Below are 23151 nucleotides of genomic sequence, written 5' to 3' on the forward strand. Positions count from 1 at the left end.
GTTGGCCAAATCTTCACACTGCGTCAGGTGCTAGAACAACGCCATACGTATAAGCGACCCACAATTCTAGTATTCCTGGATTTTCGAGGCGCATTCGACTCGGTTGATCGGTCTGCTCTTCTTGAGACGCTTGCCCGCCAAGGAATGCCCCGTAAGTTTGTAAACATCATACGTTCTTTGTATTCTCCGACTTCCGGACGTGTGAGAGTGTACGGAGAGCTCTCCAAAAACTTCCGCACACAAAGAGGTGTCCGTCAGGGATGCCCACCATCTCCATTCTTATTCAACTTCGTGATCGATGAAATCATGAGACGAACGCTGTAAGGTCTTCAAAACCCTGTTTTCAAATGGCTTGTGACGAAAACCTTGTCGATCTGAAATATTCAGAAGACATCGTTCTTGTTTTCGAAGAGGAGAAGGCGCATGTGATTTTTGGATGAACTGACCACTTTGCACCCTCATGCTCGTGGACGTTCAGTCACTGAACTTGGTCTATTTGAGCAGCGGACCTGAGACATCTTCAGGTGTTCGACAATCGTTGTCTCAGAACCATAGCTCGCGTGGGTTGGTGTCGCGAATCCGTAACGAGGCAGTTAGAAAGCGTGTTTTCCGTTGTGTAACGGGTACTTCCATTGAAGAATGTGTCCAGCACCAGTATCTGCGTTGGTTGGGATATGTGTTACGTATGCCGAATCATCGTTTGCCCAAGAGAGTACTGTTTTCCATGCCCAATTCGGTGTGGCGTAAACAGCGAGGTGGCCAACCCTTGACTTGGCGGAGGAGTATGAAGGAGATCACGAAACGCTTGTGTGCTGTCGGTGCTACTCGCCTTCCAGGGTGGGGACCGCGTGATCCTCACTGTGCCTGGTTGGATGCACTACAAGATATGGCTGCCAACCGATGTCAGTGGCGTTCTTGTTGTCAATTTTTATCCAGATTGCCTGAGTGAATGTCTGGAGGTGTAGGCACCTCGGAATGATTGTGCTTTTCTTTTCTTCACAATAAGTCTTTCAAATAAGTCATGGTTGTACGGCAGTGAAGCATCGGTGTTGAACACTGATGTCATGCTGTCGATGATGATGATGCTGAGTCACTGAACTCGCCACTTGCAATCCAGCGAGAGGTACTGGAAGTTGTACAACGTTTCGCTTATCTTGGAAGTTGTGTTAGTTCTGATTGTAGTGTGACGGATGAGGTGACTGCACGAATCTGCAAGGCCAGGGTCGCATTTGCTAATTTGAAACATCTATGGCTGTGAGACTTTGACTGTTCGAGCAGCAGAACTGAGACGTCTTCATTTGTCCGACAGTCGTCGTCTCAGAACCATAGCTCGCGTGGGTGGTATCGGCGAAACCGTAATGAGGCAATTAGAAAGCGAGTCTTCGGTTGTGCAATGAGTACTCCCATTGAAGAATGTGTCCATCACCAGGATCTGCGTTGGTTGGGACGTGTCGCGTATGCCTAACCATCGTTTGCCGAAGAGAGCGCTGCTTTCCATGCCAAACTCAGAGTGGCGTAAGCAGAGAGGTGACCAACCCTTTGACCTGGCAGAGGGGTATGAAAGAGGTTGCGAAACGTTTGAGTGCAGTAGGTGTTACTTTCTTTGCAGGATGGGGACCGCGTGATCCCCACTGTGCCTGGTTGGAGACACTGCTTGCTGTGGATACCATCATCATCATCAAAGACAGCAACATCAGTGTTGCCACTGATGCTTCACTGCCGTACTGTGGATACCAACCGATGTTGGTGGCATTCTTGTTGTCAGTTTCTATCCAGATCACCTGAATGAGTGTCTGGAGGAGTAGGCACCTCGAATTGGTTTTAGTAAGCTATTACTAAGTCCATTTCCCGTCCACTTTTATTCTTTTTTTACAGCAAGTTTTCAATTTAATCATGGTTTTTTGACAGTCAACCATCGTTGTAGAATACTGTCAATGATGATGACGATGGTGGCTGAGTAATTTAAGGGGAAAAATTTAAACCAGGCTTTAGCTCAAGACAGTTTCCACTCCAAACCTCGGCGTTTATGGTGGGTATTATGAATCCGACGATATCTGCACCATGTGTGTGCCGATATGCGCCCTGGATATGTTGTGGAATTCGGACTCACACTAATGTACATTTTAGTCGCAACGGTACCGGCGGAATTTGTCAATTTTTCGTACATCTATATATTTCTATGGATTAGGAAACCTACTTGCTCTCACTTCTACTCTAGAACATATCGTGTGTATTTATGTAGTCTCAGTCGGATACTTGACGTTAGTGTCCGCGGTCCACCTCACCTGCATCGTCGTCTTCAGCCCTTGACAGCTATTTTCCCACCTTTCTTAACTACTTAGTAAATAACAAGTAGTCACAAAATTACATTTCGACGTCTCGGTGGTGTCACAACCGACGAAAAAGGAGTGCTGGCGGAATCAAGCTTGATCACGCTTTTCACGCTCTTGCCCTTACATGCGCTTCACGTGTAATTTTAGCACGGTGCGTTTTTTAGATTTTTTTGTGCGTTGACTAGTGTGTTTCCCCAAAGTTTTTCCGCAAACTGGGCTTGACAGAACACATCATGCGTAAAACAAAGACAATGGTTGCTGGGAGTATAAAGGCCAAATTTAGACAGTCATTGTCATCCGCTCAACTTTACTTTCCCGCTGTCACCATGGTGTCGTGGTCTTCTTCCCCCATTTTGAATGTAGGTACCATGGCTGTTCCTCTTCTCACTGGCCGTTTTTGCGCACCCATCAAGGAAAACATGTTTTTGATATTAGCTTTCTTCACCTCACCGACCGAATTGCGTGTGGCTTGTTCCCCATCTGCTTGACCTCCAAACAGTCCTTTTAGTATCTCCACTCGATTCGTCATTGATAGCTCACCCGTGGATTTTTGTGATTCACGCCGCTTATAGATACTCCCTTTTTGACTTCCAAATAAACGAATTGAACCCACTCCTCTCAACATTGTCGACACTCTGCTAATACCACGGCCAAACATGCTTCCAATAGTTCCGTGTCCCTTATCATTTTCCTCCGACTCTAGCTCTTCGTCTCCGAGTGATGGGACAAACCGTTCATTTAGATGTGCGGCTGCACGTGTAAGTCGCTCATGTTCGTGTGTCAGAAATGGCATCAGGCGTTCTCGATTGATTGTCGCTCGTTTTCTACACGTCAGTAAGAGACGACTTTCATTATCTAGAATTTCCTGCACGACTGTTTTTTTCTGTAACACCGTCAGACTTCGTCCGACCCAACGCTTCGCTGCCCATATAGTAAGCAGTAGAAACCAAAATAGAAATAGGCACATAATTCCTAATGTAACAACAATGTTTCGTAGAATTCGAATGCTTGCCGGATTCTGCGCTATGTGCCACAGGTGATCTTGAGGTGGATCAACCCTCAACTCAAATTCGTTAATGAGATACGTTCCGGACACGCGAATTGCCGGTTTGCTCACTCTAGAAGACGGTCCAGCTGCTGGAATAACCAGAAAGCATTGCCAGGTCCCACCTTGAGTGCGGTTTAATTTTTCTAAGAGTTGTATGCGCCTTGTGGGTCTCGAAATAAGTCCACGAAGCCGAACTCGTCCGTTAAGCTTCCACACTATTTGTGCTGCCTCGAGCCACACAGACGCTGTACTCAGTGCGTTTGTCACCCCCAAGTTCGAGTGTAGGTAGAACGGGTCTGTGCCTTGTGATACATAGCGCACCCCTCTAACTGTCAGACTGTAGAAGATTGTCATCCACCTGTAGCGAGCGTAATGGATCTCGCACGTATACAATCCTTGGTCACCTTCCCTTATGCTGGTAAACTCGAGGCCAAAGTCGTGCAATCTAGGAACCGTCGATGGCAGCAGCGATTCCCATCGTAATTGTTCATGGAGCAATTCGTGAACTTCCGTCGCAGCTATGCGTTTAGGCTTCTTTCGAATTTTATTTGCCTCCACTTCATCGTCTTCAGTTTCTAATGGGATACCATTTTTGTACCAACGTACCTCTAATTCACTGCCTTCCATTCCTCTTTTTTCCGGTGCAAACCTCTCGGTGACAATTAACTTCTTGGCTAGTTTGAAGGCAGGTGTCGCACAACTCATGCGAACGGACTGACCAACTTTCACTCGCCTCACCTGTCTGAATGATTGTAGACCCTTACGATGGTCCATTTCGACTCGCAGTTGGATTTGTTTTACTATATCATTTGGCTCGAACACTGGTCTATCATCACAATTATGACGACACTCCATCGTTTGATTAGCCGAACCGCTACACGGCACTCCGTAGGGTGGTGGTTCCGGCGGTGGGTTGTTGCACAACCGATTTCGAACCCTTAGGCCCTCCAAACAGCGCTCTTCTGGTCGTTTGTCTCTAGTCTCTTTAGGGATGCACGAGCTCCATGGGCTCCAAGCTCCCCAATTCGGTAGAGTAGGACACTTAGCGCGCACCTCACACACGGTACACATCTCAGCCTTGGACATAAAGTCTTCTGGGTTCTGACATCGACGTGTATCTGGCGCCTCTCGGCCATAACCATCCAGACATTTACGTACGCGACATCGCAGTCCACGGCCGCAGGTAACAGAACAAGTTATAGGTATGGCTGACCATGAGCCCCATTGGTAAGCCTTGTGATAAGCTGCTCCTTCGCCAGAATATGGCAGTTGAATTGAGACGTAGAGAACAAAGTAAAAGAGATTGTGGACAGGTATACGCATCAGTTACCGTGCAGCATACCTTTGCAACGACATGAGCCAGCGGTTCTTCTGACCCTTCGATCGGTCACTAGGTGCCGTTCAAATAAATCAGCTGGTTTGTCTATCCACGTGATGTTACCGATCAAGGCTAAAAGGACTGAAATGCTACACTGCCTCATTTATATGGAATTGGGTTAGAACTATTCACATGATTGCTCTGCATGGAAAAGACATTGCGGTTTATTTTCGGACATGTAACAGTGAAGAGATTTGTTCTGACCAAAGCAACTTAAAAGGCTATGGCTACGAAAATCGCATACCAGCCTCCACTATGTGCACCCACAAAACTGCCAGGGTGATACAACTCATCCATTCCCAACCGACTGGCGCCGGTAGTGAAAACAATCATCTCATCAGTTTGCTTGTAAACAGGCGAAGATCTCCATCGAGCGACTTGGTCAACCAGGAAATGCACGAACTTGATGTTGAAATGCTGTTCCGGAATTGAAGAACGATGTTGTCATCTGCGTCATGTGTGTGTCAACCGAATCGGCCATCTTGCTCTGCACAATCGAGTCCGTGAAACCAAGGCACAAAATTTATATTTCTCATCATTTCAGGAACTTCTGGATATGTCGAATGGCTAAGATAACCCGCGACGCTAAGACGCTCCTGCGGTAACCAAGTCCGTGGTTTGTAGACTCGTTCACATCACGCTGCTGTTGAGCGATATTGTCCACTATGAATCCATGATGCTCCAGTTACAACTATCACTGATAACTCACATTCACACAGTTCATCTTGCGAATTTTTTGTACGGTGTGTGACTTAATAGATATTCTAAGTTTTGCCGGTTTTGATTCTGTATTGTTAGAGGTTCTTTTTGTATACTCACTTACATTCAGTTAACCTAATCTATCTCCTGTCCATCTCCATCCTATCTCAATCCATAGATGAGTACTTGAATTTGTGAAGCCCTCGGTTGGAGAGGCTAATTGATGTCAATGGCTTGGTTGTTTCTATCGAGATTGCCTGAATGAGTGTCTGCAGGTGTAGGCATCTCGGAATGAATGTGATAGGTTAGCACCAAGTCCCTTCTCCATCCGCTTCTATTCTTTTCTTCCTAGTAAGGCTTTCAACTAAATCATCGGTGTCGATGATAATGTTGATGACAATCACGTCTATCAAGGTGGCCTTTTTTGTCAGCGAAAAACCATTCCGTGACCTTGTAATGTACTACTCGTAAGGTTGCTGAAAATCGGTCGACAGCCCACGACCGGTTTCGCTTTTTTCGGGGCTCATCAGGTAGGCGCAGTTCGCGGGCTTCCGTCAAACTTATGTTCTACTTGAAACCAAATTGCATGGGATCAGCGAATATACACTCATTTGCAAACTAATTTGGTTTTTCGAGAGACTCACCTGGAACGCAGCTGAATCTCTCGTTCATGATGTTCTCAGGCCTTGGCCTAAGGGGATCCTAGGTCTTGCATAAATTTCTATTGTGCGGTAGTAAAATCTCCGAATACTTGTCCACATTTACAGTAGTTTAGAAAGATTACGCACAGTTAAATGCGTTTTTGGAAAGGCCTGTTTCAGTCACAGTTTGGTGATATGGTGGCTTCTACGAGTGAGCATCAAAATACGCTCACCATTTCGCACTTTGTTTGCTCATTGGTGAACGACTGTGGCAGCTACAACCACTGTACGACAAGTACGCAGTTATTACAGCTGACAATGATGATGATGATGTTGCGGGGTAAAAAATACGTGAAGTATATACGGTCTAAAGAGAGTAATGCAAGAAGCTTCCTCTTTTAGACCGGAGGATAATTCTGCCAGGATAGGAGAAGAATTGGCCAACTTTGGCCAACATGTTTATGAATCTTAGTAGATCATTCTCAGTGGCACAGGGAATGCTGACAAACGATAAACGTACAGCTTTTCTGGGGCAATTAAACGTGTTTGATTCAGGCAATGAGTAATACTGGTGCAACGGTGTATACTACCAGTGAAGCACGTGAGTAGTCTATGGTCTGTTGTCTAAACTTCATCCCCACATCTAATGGAAGGTGAAGATGATCAGGAAATTATGGGACCATTTCTCAGTGTTCGTTTGTTTTTGGTTAATAGTCAGTTAATGTCCAAGAAAGTTCAAAAGTACGCTTGAGAATGTTCAGTTTGTAGAAACTTTGTGCATATGAGATGTTTACCTTCGTGTCTAATCGCTTGTAACCATTTAGTTTGTTTTTGCCAATAAATAACATCGCAGCGAAGGCTTTTCCTTCTTTCACCAGGATCCTTCGTAAACTACTTGCGCACTCCCAAACTGATGTTGCACAACCTCACCAGAACAGCCATTGAGCTTGTTTCAACAGTTTTCAGTATTGCTCTTGCACAATTAGCACTCCCAAAATTTGTTTTGGGCGATGATACAAAGGGCACTGGAACCGGAAATTCGCCGCAGAATATGTATAATTCATGACTGCTCCTATTTAGGCGTAGGCAATATCAGCGCTTGTGCGTCCTCCGGATAGCATGGTTAGTAGGCACCGAAAGTTGTTACATCTCAACGATAATTCTCAAACAATTTCGGAGCAAACCGAACCAATAAAACCGATTGTCCAACTGCTCGTGCGTAGTTTAGGATTCTTGCACAACGGATACTTATTCTTCAAAATGTCGTCATATTTTTGCATAGGAATCCTATGGAACCACAAGATTTGAGCGTTCACATAGTGCGTTCCAATGAAGTGCCCTCTCTAAGAAGAGGTGCATCGTGATCCCTCGAAATCATTTGAAAAAGCACTCAGTTCGCCTTGCTACATGCCATCCTGAGCCCTGCATTGCTTGCTCGATCGGGTTTGACTGATTAGGTTTTTAGTTGCATTTGTCGGCCTACCACTGATCGATCGCAGTGCTCCTGCTGTTTATCTGCATTGTTGACTCGGATGATCCTTGATTTGCATTCGCTCCAGTTGTTTTATGAATTACAGCAGCGAATTAATCCGATGATCGATCGGTGGACTTGGAAATCAGTTATTAAACTATCGTTTTGTTGTCCCCATGACGTCACCACAATTTTAACATCGTCACTTAGCTCCTCTTTCCGCTCTCTTGTAATGGCGTTCGTTGAGCTTTCGGAAATCCTCCAGTTTTAGAAATCACCAGTGATGCGTTCTCAAATTACAGCGTTTTTTTTTTAATTTTAAATACACTATTGGCCACTTTCGCGGACAATGAGAGAATCTCTACTGAACTCATACAGCTTCGGAACATTAGTGTTTCTTGAGGCGACGAATGACTGTTCACTAATACGTTCGAACTGCGACATACTGTTCAAATCCTTTTAATGTGGGGTGTTCACTTCCCACTTGTCTCACTTTGTTTTCTTATCTCTTCCAGACAGTTCCGATGTCTCGCCGACGATGCCTTGGCTCAGCTGACTAGTCTTAATTTGCAAGCCTATTGGCCCGGACTAAACGACTCAGGATTGCTTAGTCTTGGAAAGCGCCTGGGTCGTGTGAACTTAACGGCCAGGGCGGCTGCCGCCGCAACGACCGGTAATTCCGTCGCTCCGTTCAATTTTCTGCGTCGTCTTGCACAAGAAGAAACTGAATCCAACCATGAGCTGCACGGACGTGTTAAAAGGGGTCGTCAACTAGCCGCCCGAATTCGCAGCTGGAGTACTAGCGCCACGACTGCCACTTCATCAGGTCGAATCATTCAAACCGATCACGCCAATTCCCAAGGTGAACTGAGTGGAGAACCATGTAACGCTGAGAATCCGCTATGTGAGACATTTCTGGTGATCCCTGGTGAAGAACAAAGGCAAGAAAAATCAAATGTACTCCGTCCCTCAACCGCCAATTTTTACGACGCCTACTGTGAGGCATTTCCTCCATGCCGCCTAAGACGACTTGATATGTCTTGGTGTGGTAACTATTCTGCAGTGAGTACTTTGAATATCCTTTTTTTCTTTCTACGGACCTCCTTCGATGCTTCGCCCTATGTATTCTTGATGGGACCCTAACGATAAAGTCCAGGTTAAACGACTTTAAAAAGACAAACAGGGGGAAATACAGTGGAAAATTTTCTCAATCGTTTCAAACTTTTTATTATATAACATATTCTTGTAGCTGAGTTTGGATCGATGAACCACCTAAGGCCCCTGTACGCTGAGCAGTTCTCCCTGAATGACAGATTAGAGCTTACCATTACAACTCATCACCGACTTTCCGACTGCCCTCGTTTTCATGCAGGGGAACCTGAGATTATGGAGACCTTGTGGTCTTAGTAGGTTTTGCGCCACCGAAAGAAAACCACAAGTGCATGGAGCGCGCATAGCTCTTCTGAAATTCATGTCCATTGAAACTGTGGACACCAAAAGACCACTTACAAAACAGTGTAAATTCTTGTGAACCAAGCTTCCTCATTTGTTTGCTTATGGTCGACCACCAGCATCTTCCACAACCCCCTCTTTACTGACTGCTGTTTTTCCTCCTACTTGATTCCAGATTAGTCCGGTCGCCTTCGGTGATTTTCTGGGTGATGCCTGTCGTCAGTTGACAACATTAAGATTAGCCAGTTGCAAATTTCTCAACGACGATTGCCTACTTTACATTGTGAATACATGTCCGCTACTCAGAGGTAAGAATTATCAGTCACTTCACCATGACTACTCTCTGTGAGGCTTCCAAGGTTTGAACATTACTCAAAAGACACATGTAGTGGTGAATTCTAGTTAGGCATACATGGCTTAACTACCGTTTAAAAAAGTTATGGAGTCGTAGACATCTAAAACAGCCGACGTTTCTTATTGACCTATCGTAGTTCGTCTTTGGAGTCAAAGGGTCACATAGCTATTCTACTTCCTAATTATTGCGTTATCCCATTTTCCCCTGATTCAAGCTCGAGAACGTACTAGAGTCGGATTTCGTGAAGTCAGCTGAATGATTTTATTTTTTGTATATTTACTTAGCGCAACCCCAAAGCACTCCTGTGAACGATCTTCACCTGTAACACCCTTTCATTGGCTAGCTGCCATGCCACCCGAAAAAAAGCACGAGGGCTAGAATACTGTCAGGTTTCCCAAGCCTTGAAAGGAGAAGTCGATATGCAGTCACTTCACCATGACTACTCTCTGTGAGGCTTCCAAGGTTTGAACATTACTCAAAAGACACATGTAGTGGTGAATTCTAGTTAGGCATACATGGCTTAACTACCGTTTAAAAAAGTTATGGAGTCGTAGACATCTAAAACAGCCGACGTTTCTTATTGACCTATCGTAGTTCGTCTTTGGAGTCAAAGGGTCACATAGCTATTCTACTTCCTAATTATTGCGTTATCCCATTTTCCCCTGATTCAAGCTCGAGAACGTACTAGAGTCGGATTTCGTGAAGTCAGCTGAATGATTTTATTTTTTGTATATTTACTTAGCGCAACCCCAAAGCACTCCTGTGAACGATCTTCACCTGTAACACCCTTTCATTGGCTAGCTGCCATGCCACCCGAAAAAAAGCACGAGGGCTGGAATACTGTCAGGTTGCCCAAGCCTAGACAGGAGAAGTCGATATGCAGAGGTCGGATTCGAACCCCGGACCTTCTTGTCAGTAAATTCTCTCTCTAACCACTGAGTCACTTCGCCCCCTAGATGTGATTTGGAGTGGAGTCTACCATAACGCGTTTGCTCCCTGCACCCAGTTATAGTTGACCCAGTAAACGAAATTCCGCAAACCATCGCGGAAAAAAAACAGAAACATAGTTCATAATCAAGCAATATGGGGCACTGATTATTCGATGCCTCAAAGTCTGGAGACCGTCAAGAAGGTTAGATTCCTGAAAATAATCCCAAAATGTCCGAAACCTACTGTGACCGTCAAGCCCCACCAAAGTCCCAGTAGAGAGGCCGTCAGGTATTTGGGCCATAAAGGCCAGTTGCCGATTGGGCGCTCAAGCAGTTAATCAGTTCAACAACTGCCGACGATGATGGGTTTCCAAACATGCTACAGAAGCACGGCCGGTGATGAAGATGATGATAATGATGACGATGATGGTGATGGGTGTTCAGGCATTTCATTGAAGCACGCTGATGATCATGGGTGTTCACCCAACGCCTATCAGACAGCCTAGATCAAGTTCAGAAGTGTGCTTTAAATACCGCAAGGCCCCTTGAACCAAAGTTCACAGCATCCCTCTTACACAACTATCTTAGCACTAGCTCATCCGCACAGACGTTCAAGCGGGATCATCAAGTGGACCGAACCAGAAGAACTAGACCCTAGGCTGGACCCAAACACATGTAAGTTTCCCCATCGGCCCAACACTTGTTTACCCACCCAAACACACAAAAATCCCTCGACTGACACCCAACAAAGATTTAACTTGACTTAGTTGATTGCTTCTCCTTCCGCCTTAAATCTCGATCAACCTCGGATCCTAGTCACTTGGCCTGACGAAGCTTTGGTGTCAAAAGGAAAACGCTGCCCAGCAATAAATCTACCGATTGTTACCAAAACGATGACTCCTCAATCTGTTCCAAGTTTTGGTTTGTTTTCCGATGACTGTGATTTATTCCCTGACCGCGTTTCCGTCACTCCATCGCGAGATATAGCCAATAGTTTTAAAAATCCATATAGCTCTTTAGAATGGGAACGTTGTACGAAAAAGCTGCACGGAATCTATCTGTCGGCCGTGTTATTCACTGATTAAGCTTATTGGCTCTTCTCCGAAAGTCTGACTCATTTGCTCTTTGAGGGTATTCAGCACTGCAGCGCACTTTACTGCAATGTTTTTAGAAACTCGATTAGCCAAACAGGTTCCTCCGGACTTTCGCTGCAATGTGATAGCACTGGATCAATGAGGTCTCTGTCTTTGTTTCCCTTATAGAATTGGATCTTTCCTCATGCACGGGTATCACTTCGCACGGGTTCTTGGCTTTGAGTCGGCTGATTCAGCTCAACTGGTTATCTCTGTATCGAACCCAGATCGCTGATGACGGTCTGTTAAGTTTAGCTGAGTTATGCCAACACCTGTGTCACATCAATTTGGGATCGTGCACGAACGTTCAGGATATGAATCAAGTATTGGATAACCTGACCCGAAACAATACGTAAGTCTTTTTGTTTTTCCGTCTTCGAGAGGTTACTAGCCCATGAATCTTCGTGAACTGTCTCAATGGATGGTCCGTCGGGGAAACAGGGTCGGTGACACAGTGGACGACCCCAGTTACCAAGACTTTCTCCCCACTCACCCAGACTGTCCGCGCCTGGTAACCGAATCGTTAATCTGTGGTAGCTGTTCTCTGACTCAGATACCTTTTCTGCTGTTCAATTGCCAGCATGTTTCTCCTCCGTTTACTCGGTCATCTTGCACGTCAAGGTTGTTTTGGCCAATCCGGTTNATATATATAGTTTACCGCTGCACTTGAAGCAACTAACTAAGATGACTTCTATCTAGTGGTCATATCTTAGAGTAAGAATTCCTACCACAATGCTTATAAATTCGCCTGGTATCCGATGGATTCAAGTCCACCTGGTCTATAAGAGCGCACTTCCAAACCAGGGATATGGCGATGATCCGCTAAACAGTGGTCTTAAAAACATTGGCTCCTACATGCCTGGACTGATATTAGTGTTCTCAACGGGTACAGTATCTCTAGTCCAGTTGGATGTCGGTCAAGAGGTCGTAAAGTCTATTCAACCCAGTAGTAATCAATCATCAAGACCTCGGATGTAGTGTGAATGAGATTAACCCGAATTCGCGCACGTGTTCACAGAACGTATCAGTACGGGCTCGACCTGAGTCTGTACACAGCACAACAACGGTAATTCACACCACAGCTATCGGACTAGATACGCTAACCACTGTACCCAACCCTGTTGATGTTGGATGTATCGATTAGTTTTGGATGGCATGGTTTTACTGTGAACGGGGACCCGACGAAGCACTAAAAATTTGCCAGCATGCTATTTGGAGCCGTAAAAAGGTGGCGAATTCACCTTGAGTCAGCAAATATTCTGCTTATGCTGCCCGGCTCTGGTTGGACGCCAACGGCGACGACTTAGCGGACAAGTTGGGCATCGAACAAACGATGTGCGTAGTGAATGAACATCCGGAGGCGTACGAATATATAACTTTAATATCCTGGTAAGCGCAATGCCTCTTCATCATTGGTCAAACTAAGGCTGCAGAATCTAGTCAATCAACGTGGTGCGGGAGTAGATACTTTCACTTTCTAGAGCGCTTCTGACGTGCCTCTCTTACCACGCTATTGATCTCTCGCATGTTGTTCCCTTTCGTTTGTATTCCTAGTGGTCTCATCTCCGTCAATCTTTGGCGCTGCGTGACTGTTTCTGCGGTGGGTGTCAGTTACCTGGCCCGCTCCTGCCCATTGTTGGAGGAACTGGACTTGGGTTGGTGTCGAAACATTGCACTGACACAAGAGAGCAATTGTATCGTACATCTGGTCCAGCACTGTGGTCGGATTCGAAAATTACATCTAACCGGGACAAGGTTTGTCTTACCTTCTTTGTTACTCACGTTTACGTTGTGCTGGAGGTAGTCCAATGTTGTAACGCTTGTAAACCTCATGGTTACGTGCGTCTAGTGTATAGTTAAAACCGGACAGTCTCTGAAAAGGCCCAATTGAGTAAAACGGAGTCCAGTTGATAACCCAGTTCTCTCGTTTAGCTGTAACACCCTTTCGTTCCTTAGCTGCCTTCTTCAGCTTTCTGGACCCACCACCGCTTGATCAGCGCCGGACAGGCGCCGTTATCTTATCTGCTTACGTCAATTACGTTTCTGTTTTCCATCATTCTAGTGATGTTCTCAACCGCCAATTTTTATCAGCTGCACTTTTGTCCACTCATCCAACATACTTTGTTACCAACCTCCTTATTTTTTCACCTCCCATTGTGTAGCCTGTTGAATTCCGAAGAACTGACCTTCGTTGGCCAGCGTCTCTGTTCCACCTTAGAACAACTGGACATTCACGGATCTGCCAATGTGAACAGCACAGCCGTTGCCATGGTGCTAAGCGGTTGCACACGTCTTCGTCTGTTGGACATTTCGTTCTGTGCCGAACTTCCTTTGCATAGTGTGACTCGTCTACGCCGCTTGTTTCCGCTGTGCACAATCATCACCTCAATACCGGACATGTATGTGGACGTTTTGGGAGCGAGACCCGTTTCGGCAGATGAACACGTTTTCATCGAGGAAATGGTAGATGATGTTGAACGTCACCTACTTGACCAATTTTTAGATGCCCCTTTTGTACCACAAGCTCTCATCGGCCGCCCCGATATGTTAGCCTTACCTGCGCCTATCCCGCTACCTGCACTCACCGGCCCAACATCGGACTGATAAGTTTCTTTCATGTCATCTGTTTTAATTTACTCTCCCACTGCCATTTGATTTATGTACATTCATTTATTCGTTTATTTGGCCATCCTATTCAGTGTACATATGTGGTGAGATGTATTTAGATCACTTTTGGGTTCCCGACCGCTTCTCTGCCTACCTTCACCGTTCTTTCATCGAACGAGATGTTATTTACCGGATCGATTTTGGATGACTTATATTTTTCCAGGCCTTTTGGCCTCCTTCATCCGAAAGAAGCACTATAAATTTTGTTTGATCATGTCTTTCGTTCCTTGTAGAAATCGAAGTTTTACAAATGGAGTGAACAATAAGTCTATAGCGTTGACGATAATTCTTTGTCCGGGCACACGTTATTTCGCCTTGTCGTAACACTTGAGTACCGATAGTGACTGACGAGAACCTGGAAGATTCTTGACATTCAGAGGAAGAAAATTACGGGTTAAGTTATTGACATGAATAACCGGATAGAACTGGACGACTTACTGATAAACGCCATCATGTCCGTGAGATTTTCTATCCTTTCTGGTACCATCCCATACTTGCAAATGGGCGAACCAAAAACAGCCAACACGTGTTAAGCTTTCAAGTTTTCAGCAACCTCATGAGTAGTTTCTTCATGAAAATTGAGACTCTCTTGTTTCTTCCTGGTTAATTCCCTACATTCTTCCTGTTAGAACCTTAAAAGGAATTAAGGCATCGGGTACGTGAGTAGCGTAACCGATCGCAGAGCTCTGGACCGCAAGTCACCTAGTGTATAGCTTCCATATAGAGCGGCCACCTCTATAAATATTGGGTCATATGTCATGGTCGCCTTCTCTTTTTTCTGTTGAATTTGTCCTTTTTAGGTAGACATTTTCCTCCAAGTAAATGGGGGAATAAGCCGATTTTTTATTGAGGTATTTCACGAAAGAACGCTGGATTACAACTCACTTTGCTTTGTTCATCTGTCTGGTTTGCAGCTCAGTTTATCGGATATAAACCATGTACGAAGCGTGCGTTGCTTCCAGACGCCTCAATTTTGGTCACCAGAAAACGGAAGAGCAGAGGAGATATAGACAAACTTTGGAAACGATGGCACACTCAGCTATTGGACCAATCTAGTTATTTGAGGGAAGCTGGTCCACTACGCATTGTAGACGATCGCTTTGATAAGATAGTGCCACTGATTGCGTGACTTAAACGTCCACCAGTGTCACTAACCCCTGGCGAGTTGAGTCTCGGGGTCCCGAACCAGAAAGCTGGTAGAGCTAACTGGTTACCTCCTTCACACTTCGCTCTCAGACTGTAGACTGTCCACTTTGGTAGCTTCCACTTGGATGAGACTTGGATAGCGAGGTAGAAGGTGCTCTGGCGTGCAATGTACTGGAATATTGGTAGCTCGGGTGCGTTCATTGTTGGTTGATCAAGTGGTCGTTTGTCTGCTTGCAAGCTAATTTCCAAGTTCGGATAACAAATCAGCCACCAAGGGTCTGGAGGAAGTTACTTTTCCCTGAAACCATCTGACATACCTCAGCATTGGTAGTCCGATGTTTCCTTCACACCCGTCAAATGCTCTAAATACATCAATGGTCCAACATCTCGTTCGTACATGCCACGTTTCTAAACCACAAAGCGGTATGGATCTCAATAACACAGCGTATACCCTGCTCTTCACTATTCAACTCCAAGTTCCGTATCGGGAACCTCAGCAGACCGCTTCTGAAATAATACCTGAAATTACTGAACCTGGATCGACGCTGTCAAGTTCGAACGACACTGACGCGAACAGTAAATCCATGTCTGAAAAAGTCATACCAACGACTGCTGCCCTTAGGTAACTGTAAGCCGAGACGGTCGAGAAATCAGCTCACTCAGGCGCCTGAAATAGTAATGTGGAGCAGGCCAGTGGGAAAACTCACAGTGAAGTGGAAACAACACAGCTGCACGTCACCGCACTGGGTGAATTCCTGAGCAGCAAATTCTGGCCACTGACATTGTAGTTTCTATGTACCGTTTGAAGCAACCAGTCAGGCTGTTTACAATGAAGTTGTACAGTTTAGTCACAGGCACGACACAGCGAGCTTCTTCATGATAACTTGTCGATAGTTTTCACAATTGAGTATGGTTTTCACACCACCAGTCGACAAAAACCTCGGCTAGATTTGGCTAGCTAACCAGAGTACGGTTTTTTCGTACCAATCCACCCCAGGTGCGTGTTAGTTTTGGCGACAATAGTACAAACCAAAGTGAAATATCACGAAATTTCCGGTGCGCCCACTTCAGTGAATCCGCGACACTGATTTATTAGCCCATGTGTGTGAAAGTGCGCAGCTCATCATGCAAGCCCTGTTCTATCGTGATTCCTGTGTGATCGCACCGACACTCAGAATCACGAAATCGGTCTCGGGCCATAGTACTTGGCGTGCGTTGGGTGATCGTCCACTCAGAATGACGAGATTGACCTCGGAATGAATGACCATAAACCGTACTACCGAGCCACGATTCCACTCGCCGTTGTCTGGTCAACGGAACTTGACACTACACTGTGCCGGTCATCGACAGGCTTGCACACGTTTTGACGCCACGAACGTGGACCATTGAGGTCTGTTGTATAACGTTGTTAACTTTTGTTTAAACGGCACCTCTAGAATTCATTTTGATATTCTGGATCGTCGGACCAACGCGCAACTAAAGTTCCGTATTGGGAAATTCAACACAATTAAGCTTCCGCAATTCGCTCATTCAAGAAATGGTTTTGATGTAAGTAAACACGACTGTTTTGGGGCCACATTTGTGTTGCTCCCAAGTTCATGAAATTGGATTACCGGATTGCCACACTGAGCCACTCGCCAGAGAAATATACACAACTCAAGTTGTTTTCTTCTAGGAAGCTTTGGCATGTATAAGCCACAGTTACAAGTTTTCTCCATCAGCTTTGATTGAGACGAATAACAAACGGATAAATTTGGTATAACGAAAACATGTGTTATAAGTAAGCTGTCTGCAGTTCGTGAGGTCAGTGTGGGGCAGGGACATGGTGTTCCTTAATTCCAACTATTCATCAAACTGCTTGAAAATCCCAGCCAAAGAATTTCAAGCTGATTCATGCAGGGACATTTCTTAATGGAGCTTACATCCAATAATTGAAGCTAATTCACGCTGAAAAGCCAAGAAACACATACAGCTGTTTAATCTCTACTCAAAATCGTCGACAGTGCGCATCTCATGAAACTAGTGGGGTTTCGGACACGCGATTTTCCAGCCATTGGCTGAACACTTGACCGTTTGTTTACAAGTGGCTGAACAGCTGTGTGAGTAGATAACATTTAGAATATAGCGCCGTTCATCCTTCATTCTGGGAATCCATATCAAGCGGTCACATGTGCAGACTGGCCTCTTGACGGACGGCTTCTCCGATGGAACTCCAGTTGCGAATTCATCTAACTGCTGATCAGCTACTTGTTGCTGAATGGTTGGGTTCAAACTAAGAGCAATGAAGTCAGGGTTGGATACCCCAAAGTTTCGTGCGATGCGCTCTACTGCTGATCTCACGTGGGGACGAAACAACAATCTGTGATTCTCAGCACAGATTGGCTTTACTTACTCGATGAAAGCTACTTCAAAATTACCAACTCTCCTCACACGCACGTAAATTTCTTGGTGTCTTCATACTATTTGACGCCAGATATCCCTCGGTTCCACTAACAAACAAAGTTTTCCTCCCCCGTATGAGGTTTTGAAAGCTGTCGGCCACTGAGTCCCTTTTTCGCCTCGTTTTTAACACCACTACTTCAAACTGACTGATTTTTGATTAACTTCTAGTCTATGAATCAGGAATAATCTTATGAATAATCCACTCTATTGGTTTCTCAGACATAATAATATTAGTAATAGGAATAATAAATAATCGCGCTGCCATGCTACCGAAAGGAAGAATCTGGGGTGAGATACTACCAGGCTGCCCAAACTTAGACAATAACTGTCGAGATTTTGAGTTCGGGTGCGAACCTCGTAACCTCGTTTGTAAGTTCACACCTTAACCACTGAGTAATCTCGTGTTCATCTGACATATTACACATTCGTCCACTTGTTGTGCATATATGTTTTGAACATCACTGCCACTTATGGCGTCAAAGCGGCATATCCCTGAACTTGAGCTGCCGTGACAGGGCACTCAAGGCTTCATAACAGTTTTCTTTGATGATGTCAGAGCTGCAGTCAATTGGGACATAAGCAGATACGGTAAACAAACAACGATCAATTGCTCGCCTGTGAGATTCCTTCACAGAGGTTGCCAGATGAATTGCACACATGCGACTACCAATGGGTATCCAGTCAAACAAGACTTCTGTCCGTTGATTTATAGCCACGCCGACCGCAGCGGCCTCTGGATTGCCAGAGTTGCGCAGACCAAGGTTACTGGGAAATGATTGGGCGGTTAGGCCAATGACTGTGGTCGCATCTTGAGTTGTCTCTGATACGTTTTTTTTTAAGCGCCTCCAGCACGTAAGCCTGGAGAAAAAATCACCTCTAACAACTAGGTTGGAACCGGTCAGCGTACTCGGTTAAGCGACACTGGTGATGGGGTCAGCAAAATTCAAATGTGTTTGCCACGACAGAACACATATTGACAGACTCACCGTATAGAACAACACAGACCGAGTGGAGGTCAGTCATTCGATATGTCACTCTTTGGCATGAGTGAACTCGACCGCATTTCGATCGGTGTTATCTGCCTTACATGGATAAACTGGAGCCAGAAGGTGAGATACTGAAGACCGTATGTTCGCTCAAACAGTTTTGTCCTAAATGAAACCATAAGGGACTGGTAAACTGCTAATTCATCAGCAATCCATGTCACCGTACAACATCTGATAATGATCCCAAGGTCAATTTCAAACTACCATTCAACGCTTAAGGAGCATATAATCAAGCGGTAAAACAAAAGTGAGGGTTGAAATACACGAGGAATAATAAGAATGTGAGAGCAGAATGAAAAAATGCACACCTGGAAAAAAACAATGAACCTACTAATGTATGCGGCTAAATTGTCGGACAAACATATATATATATATATATGTTCGTTCAAGCGGGATCAAAATGTAACCGAGCAGAAAATCTGATGTGTTGGAACGGATTGTGTAGAATATAAGAGGAAATGACGCATGGATATATGATTGTGTACGGAATTCGTAGTCATATGTAGCAAACAGTGGGCATCGAATAGATTGGAATTAAGCGCCACATTGGATTATTTGATCGCGGGCGACAAAGGAAATCCCCGGCTCGTCTTCTAATGATACGGTTGCGTCCTCAAGAACTGTGGCGACTTCCCGACATTTCCTGGGAGCTGCAGTAGAGGAGTTGAGATGTGAGGGGTATAGATGATGGCTACTAAGGCCAGCTAGAGTTCGTTGTGGGCAGGTTATACCAAATACGTCTTTGACCTGATTTTGTTCGATTAATATACCCACAAGAGGGGTCTGTTCACCACATTTGCACGAGGCTAGATGAGCACGTTCGCCCAGCAAGAACCAGCTCGCAGTAATTTCTTAAAATGAGGTCTTAGAAATACAGATAACCCAGATAAGAATTTAAGAATCAGCTGCAACCCATACGGTCAGTTGTAGCCATTAATCTAAGTATCACGGACTCTGTAGCAGTCGGGTTGTAATAGGGATACAAACGGCAAACGTGGAAACCACTGTCGTATATTGGCCGAATAATTACATCAGAAGATCAAGGTTGGTTGGCTGGAGACATTGCAAGAAATGGCGAGTGATCAATATCAGTGGCGTTCCTGCTGTCAGCTTCTTTCCAGATTGTCTGATCAATATCAGTGTCCTGCTGTCAGCTTCTTTCCAGATTGTCTGATTGAGCGCTCGGAAGTGCAGGCACGCTACCGCAGGCTAACGTTAGGTCGGTCCCTCAATCACTCTTTTCTTGCCAACTAAAGGCATTAAGTATAATTAAATAAATAAATAAATAATCAATTTGTCAGCTATAAATCGTGTACCATAGGCACATTGGCTCCATCTACCGTAGTTTCGAACACCGGAAAGTGCGAGAGTGCGGTAGATATGGCCAAGCCTTGGAGGTGATGGCATGTTCGAGAATCGGGTAGCTACATAGTGAAGGCAATAGCTTCGATACAACAGCACCGCTGCTTGCGCGATTGGGCCATTTCTGCCAGTGTCACTAACCATCGATAAGTTAAGTCCCGGGGTCCCCATCCAGGGAGGCGGCAGTTGTCCACCCGACCGAGTTTACTGGTTAGTGTTTTCATACTTCGTTGACAAACCATACACTGTCCACCTCTCGGCTGCTTCCACTCAGCACAGGGCTGGGCGAGAAGAGCTCTGCTAAATGGTCAAGGCACAAACTTTCTGACCGGAAGCTGTGTTTCGAACTCAACCTCCACACCTCAACTGATTCTGACTCAGCTTGGGCACCCAGGCAGTACGTCATATCTCGTGCCTCCATCGGATGGTATGGTAGCCAAGAAGCGATAGAGCGTTACAGCTGAATGATTATTATCATTACTATTGTGTAACTAGCGGTGAATCACTGTTCTGATGAATGTGCCAACTTCGCTATGTAAATAAGCTAAGCGAAAAGTAGGCATCGCTTGATTGTGGATTTATCAATAGACCAATCGACAGACTCTGTGAAGCAAAAAAGGTTGCAGATTGCCGCAACCTCCGTTCTTTACTCAGCAATAAACACGCTGAACCTACGCGTCACTCGAAGTTCCGTATCGGGAAACTCAACAAGCATAATTAGTACAATCCCGAAAGCCTGTCTACCTAGCCAGCTTTAATGTCCACACTCTGCAGCAAGCAGGTCAACAGGTGACTCTTGCTCGTACGCCGGATTTCCTGTGCATTGATGTATGCTGTCCGTCGATGATGATGATGACAATGATTACACAACGGCTACACGCGTTGATTCCCTTGGTCAGCTTCCGAAGAGGACTACCCAAAGAGTCGCTGATTTTCTGGCGTGGACTTGTTGGCAGGTCATTGAATGGCTAGTCACGAACAAACATTATACCTTATCACTGATAATAATCGATTCTGCGATTGTCTCGGGATGAAATCCTTCTAACGAGGTCAACAAAAAGTGGACCCTCATAAAGTCCCCCGACATTCAAGAGCTACAAGCAAGCAATGAAGCAAGCCATTCCAGCGGATACTGTTTGGAGTTCGCTTGATTTTTACCTATGCCCAGTTCATCCATGAGCTAACACTTCTGTGCTGCGCCGTAACAATGCTTATAGAGATATCTTCAGTATCGCCCAGGTTACACTTCACTGCATCAGTATTGGAAATACGTGCAACAGACCAACAATTTGTGGCGCCCTAGCACGTAGTTTTCTCGTATCCACAGACCTGGAACCGGGTGCTAAGTCAACACACAATGGCACGGAGAAAAAGCATATCCGTTGGCATTCATTAAATCAGTCAGAAAATACCACCAGTGTTCCGATACCCTGGAACAAGCTAAACAAAACGACATTTTTTGATACCACCAGTCAGAACATGGCCACCATGCTGCAAGAATTGATAATTACGTCTGTATGCAAATTGAGAGAGCGCTGGACTCGATCAACGGCGAACCAAAATCATTCAAATTGCAAGGTGGAGAACGGTATAGACGGGGTTTGGCGCAAGTCAGTACGAAATTCGGTTCGATGGATTCTCTTCACCAGAAACTACCTAAAACTAACAGAAGGCAGCTCTTCATTGTAAAAAGAAAGGTTGCGGTAGATGAAAACACGTTCGAACGAAAGTGTTAAGCGGAAGTGCAGGCACGCTACCGCAGGCTAACGTTAGGTCCCTACCTCAATCACTCTTTTCTTGCCAACTAAAGGCATTAAGTATAATTAAATAAATAAATAAATAATCAATTTGTCAGCTATAAATCGTGTACCATAGGCACATTGGCTCCATCTACCGTAGTTTCGAACACCGGAAAGTGCGAGAGTGCGGTAGATATGGCCAAGCCTTGGAGGTGATGGCATGTTCGAGAATCGGGTAGCTACATAGTGAAGGCAATAGCTTCGATACAACAGCACCGCTGCTTGCGCGATTGGGCCATTTCTGCCAGTGTCACTAACCATCGATAAGTTAAGTCCCGGGGTCCCCATCCAGGGAGGCGGCAGTTGTCCACCCGACCGAGTTTACTGGTTAGTGTTTTCATACTTCGTTGACAAACCATACACTGTCCACCTCTCGGCTGCTTCCACTCAGCACAGGGCTGGGCGAGAAGAGCTCTGCTAAATGGTCAAGGCACAAACTTTCTGACCGGAAGCTGTGTTTCGAACTCAACCTCCACACCTCAACTGATTCTGACTCAGCTTGGGCACCCAGGCAGTACGTCATATCTCGTGCCTCCATCGGATGGTATGGTAGCCAAGAAGCGATAGAGCGTTACAGCTGAATGATTATTATCATTACTATTGTGTAACTAGCGGTGAATCACTGTTCTGATGAATGTGCCAACTTCGCTATGTAAATAAGCTAAGCGAAAAGTAGGCATCGCTTGATTGTGGATTTATCAATAGACCAATCGACAGACTCTGTGAAGCAAAAAAGGTTGCAGATTGCCGCAACCTCCGTTCTTTACTCAGCAATAAACACGCTGAACCTACGCGTCACTCGAAGTTCCGTATCGGGAAACTCAACAAGCATAATTAGTACAATCCCGAAAGCCTGTCTACCTAGCCAGCTTTAATGTCCACACTCTGCAGCAAGCAGGTCAACAGGTGACTCTTGCTCGTACGCCGGATTTCCTGTGCATTGATGTATGCTGTCCGTCGATGATGATGATGACAATGATTACACAACGGCTACACGCGTTGATTCCCTTGGTCAGCTTCCGAAGAGGACTACCCAAAGAGTCGCTGATTTTCTGGCGTGGACTTGTTGGCAGGTCATTGAATGGCTAGTCACGAACAAACATTATACCTTATCACTGATAATAATCGATTCTGCGATTGTCTCGGGATGAAATCCTTCTAACGAGGTCAACAAAAAGTGGACCCTCATAAAGTCCCCCGACATTCAAGAGCTACAAGCAAGCAATGAAGCAAGCCATTCCAGCGGATAC

At 45.3% G+C, this 23151-nt stretch overlaps 3 protein-coding genes across 3 annotated transcripts in view; 1 reads left to right on the forward strand and 2 right to left on the reverse strand.

Annotated features, from left to right (window-relative positions):
• The window catches only part of T265_06186 (hypothetical protein), a gene marked incomplete at both ends in the record, with an annotated part of 33702 nt that extends 19408 nt beyond the window's left edge, over nucleotides 1-14294 (forward strand). The window contains 5 exons of the mRNA XM_009171387.1: nucleotides 8086-8632; nucleotides 9198-9330; nucleotides 11569-11791; nucleotides 12994-13194; nucleotides 13602-14294. Of these exons, the coding sequence (XP_009169651.1) occupies nucleotides 8086-8632; nucleotides 9198-9330; nucleotides 11569-11791; nucleotides 12994-13194; nucleotides 13602-14043 (1546 nt within the window). The remainder of the gene's footprint in view (nucleotides 1-8085; nucleotides 8633-9197; nucleotides 9331-11568; nucleotides 11792-12993; nucleotides 13195-13601) is intronic.
• T265_13970 (hypothetical protein) lies at nucleotides 2641-4650 on the reverse strand (the record flags this gene model as incomplete). Its single annotated transcript, XM_009171400.1, has 1 exon — nucleotides 2641-4650. A coding segment is annotated over one exon (2010 nt), but the record flags the coding sequence as incomplete, so codon positions are not given.
• Nucleotides 14295-18898: 4604 nt separating the features above from the next.
• Nucleotides 18899-23151, reverse strand: part of T265_06187 (hypothetical protein) — a gene marked incomplete at both ends in the record, with an annotated part of 43685 nt that continues 39432 nt past the window's right edge. Inside the window, one exon of the mRNA XM_009171388.1 lies at nucleotides 18899-19390. Within this exon, the coding sequence (XP_009169652.1) occupies nucleotides 19275-19390 (116 nt within the window). The remainder of the gene's footprint in view (nucleotides 19391-23151) is intronic.

The sequence above is a fragment of the Opisthorchis viverrini genome, assembly GCF_000715545.1.
Source record: "Opisthorchis viverrini unplaced genomic scaffold opera_v5_124, whole genome shotgun sequence".
NCBI classification, from domain to species: domain Eukaryota; kingdom Metazoa; phylum Platyhelminthes; class Trematoda; order Opisthorchiida; family Opisthorchiidae; genus Opisthorchis; species Opisthorchis viverrini.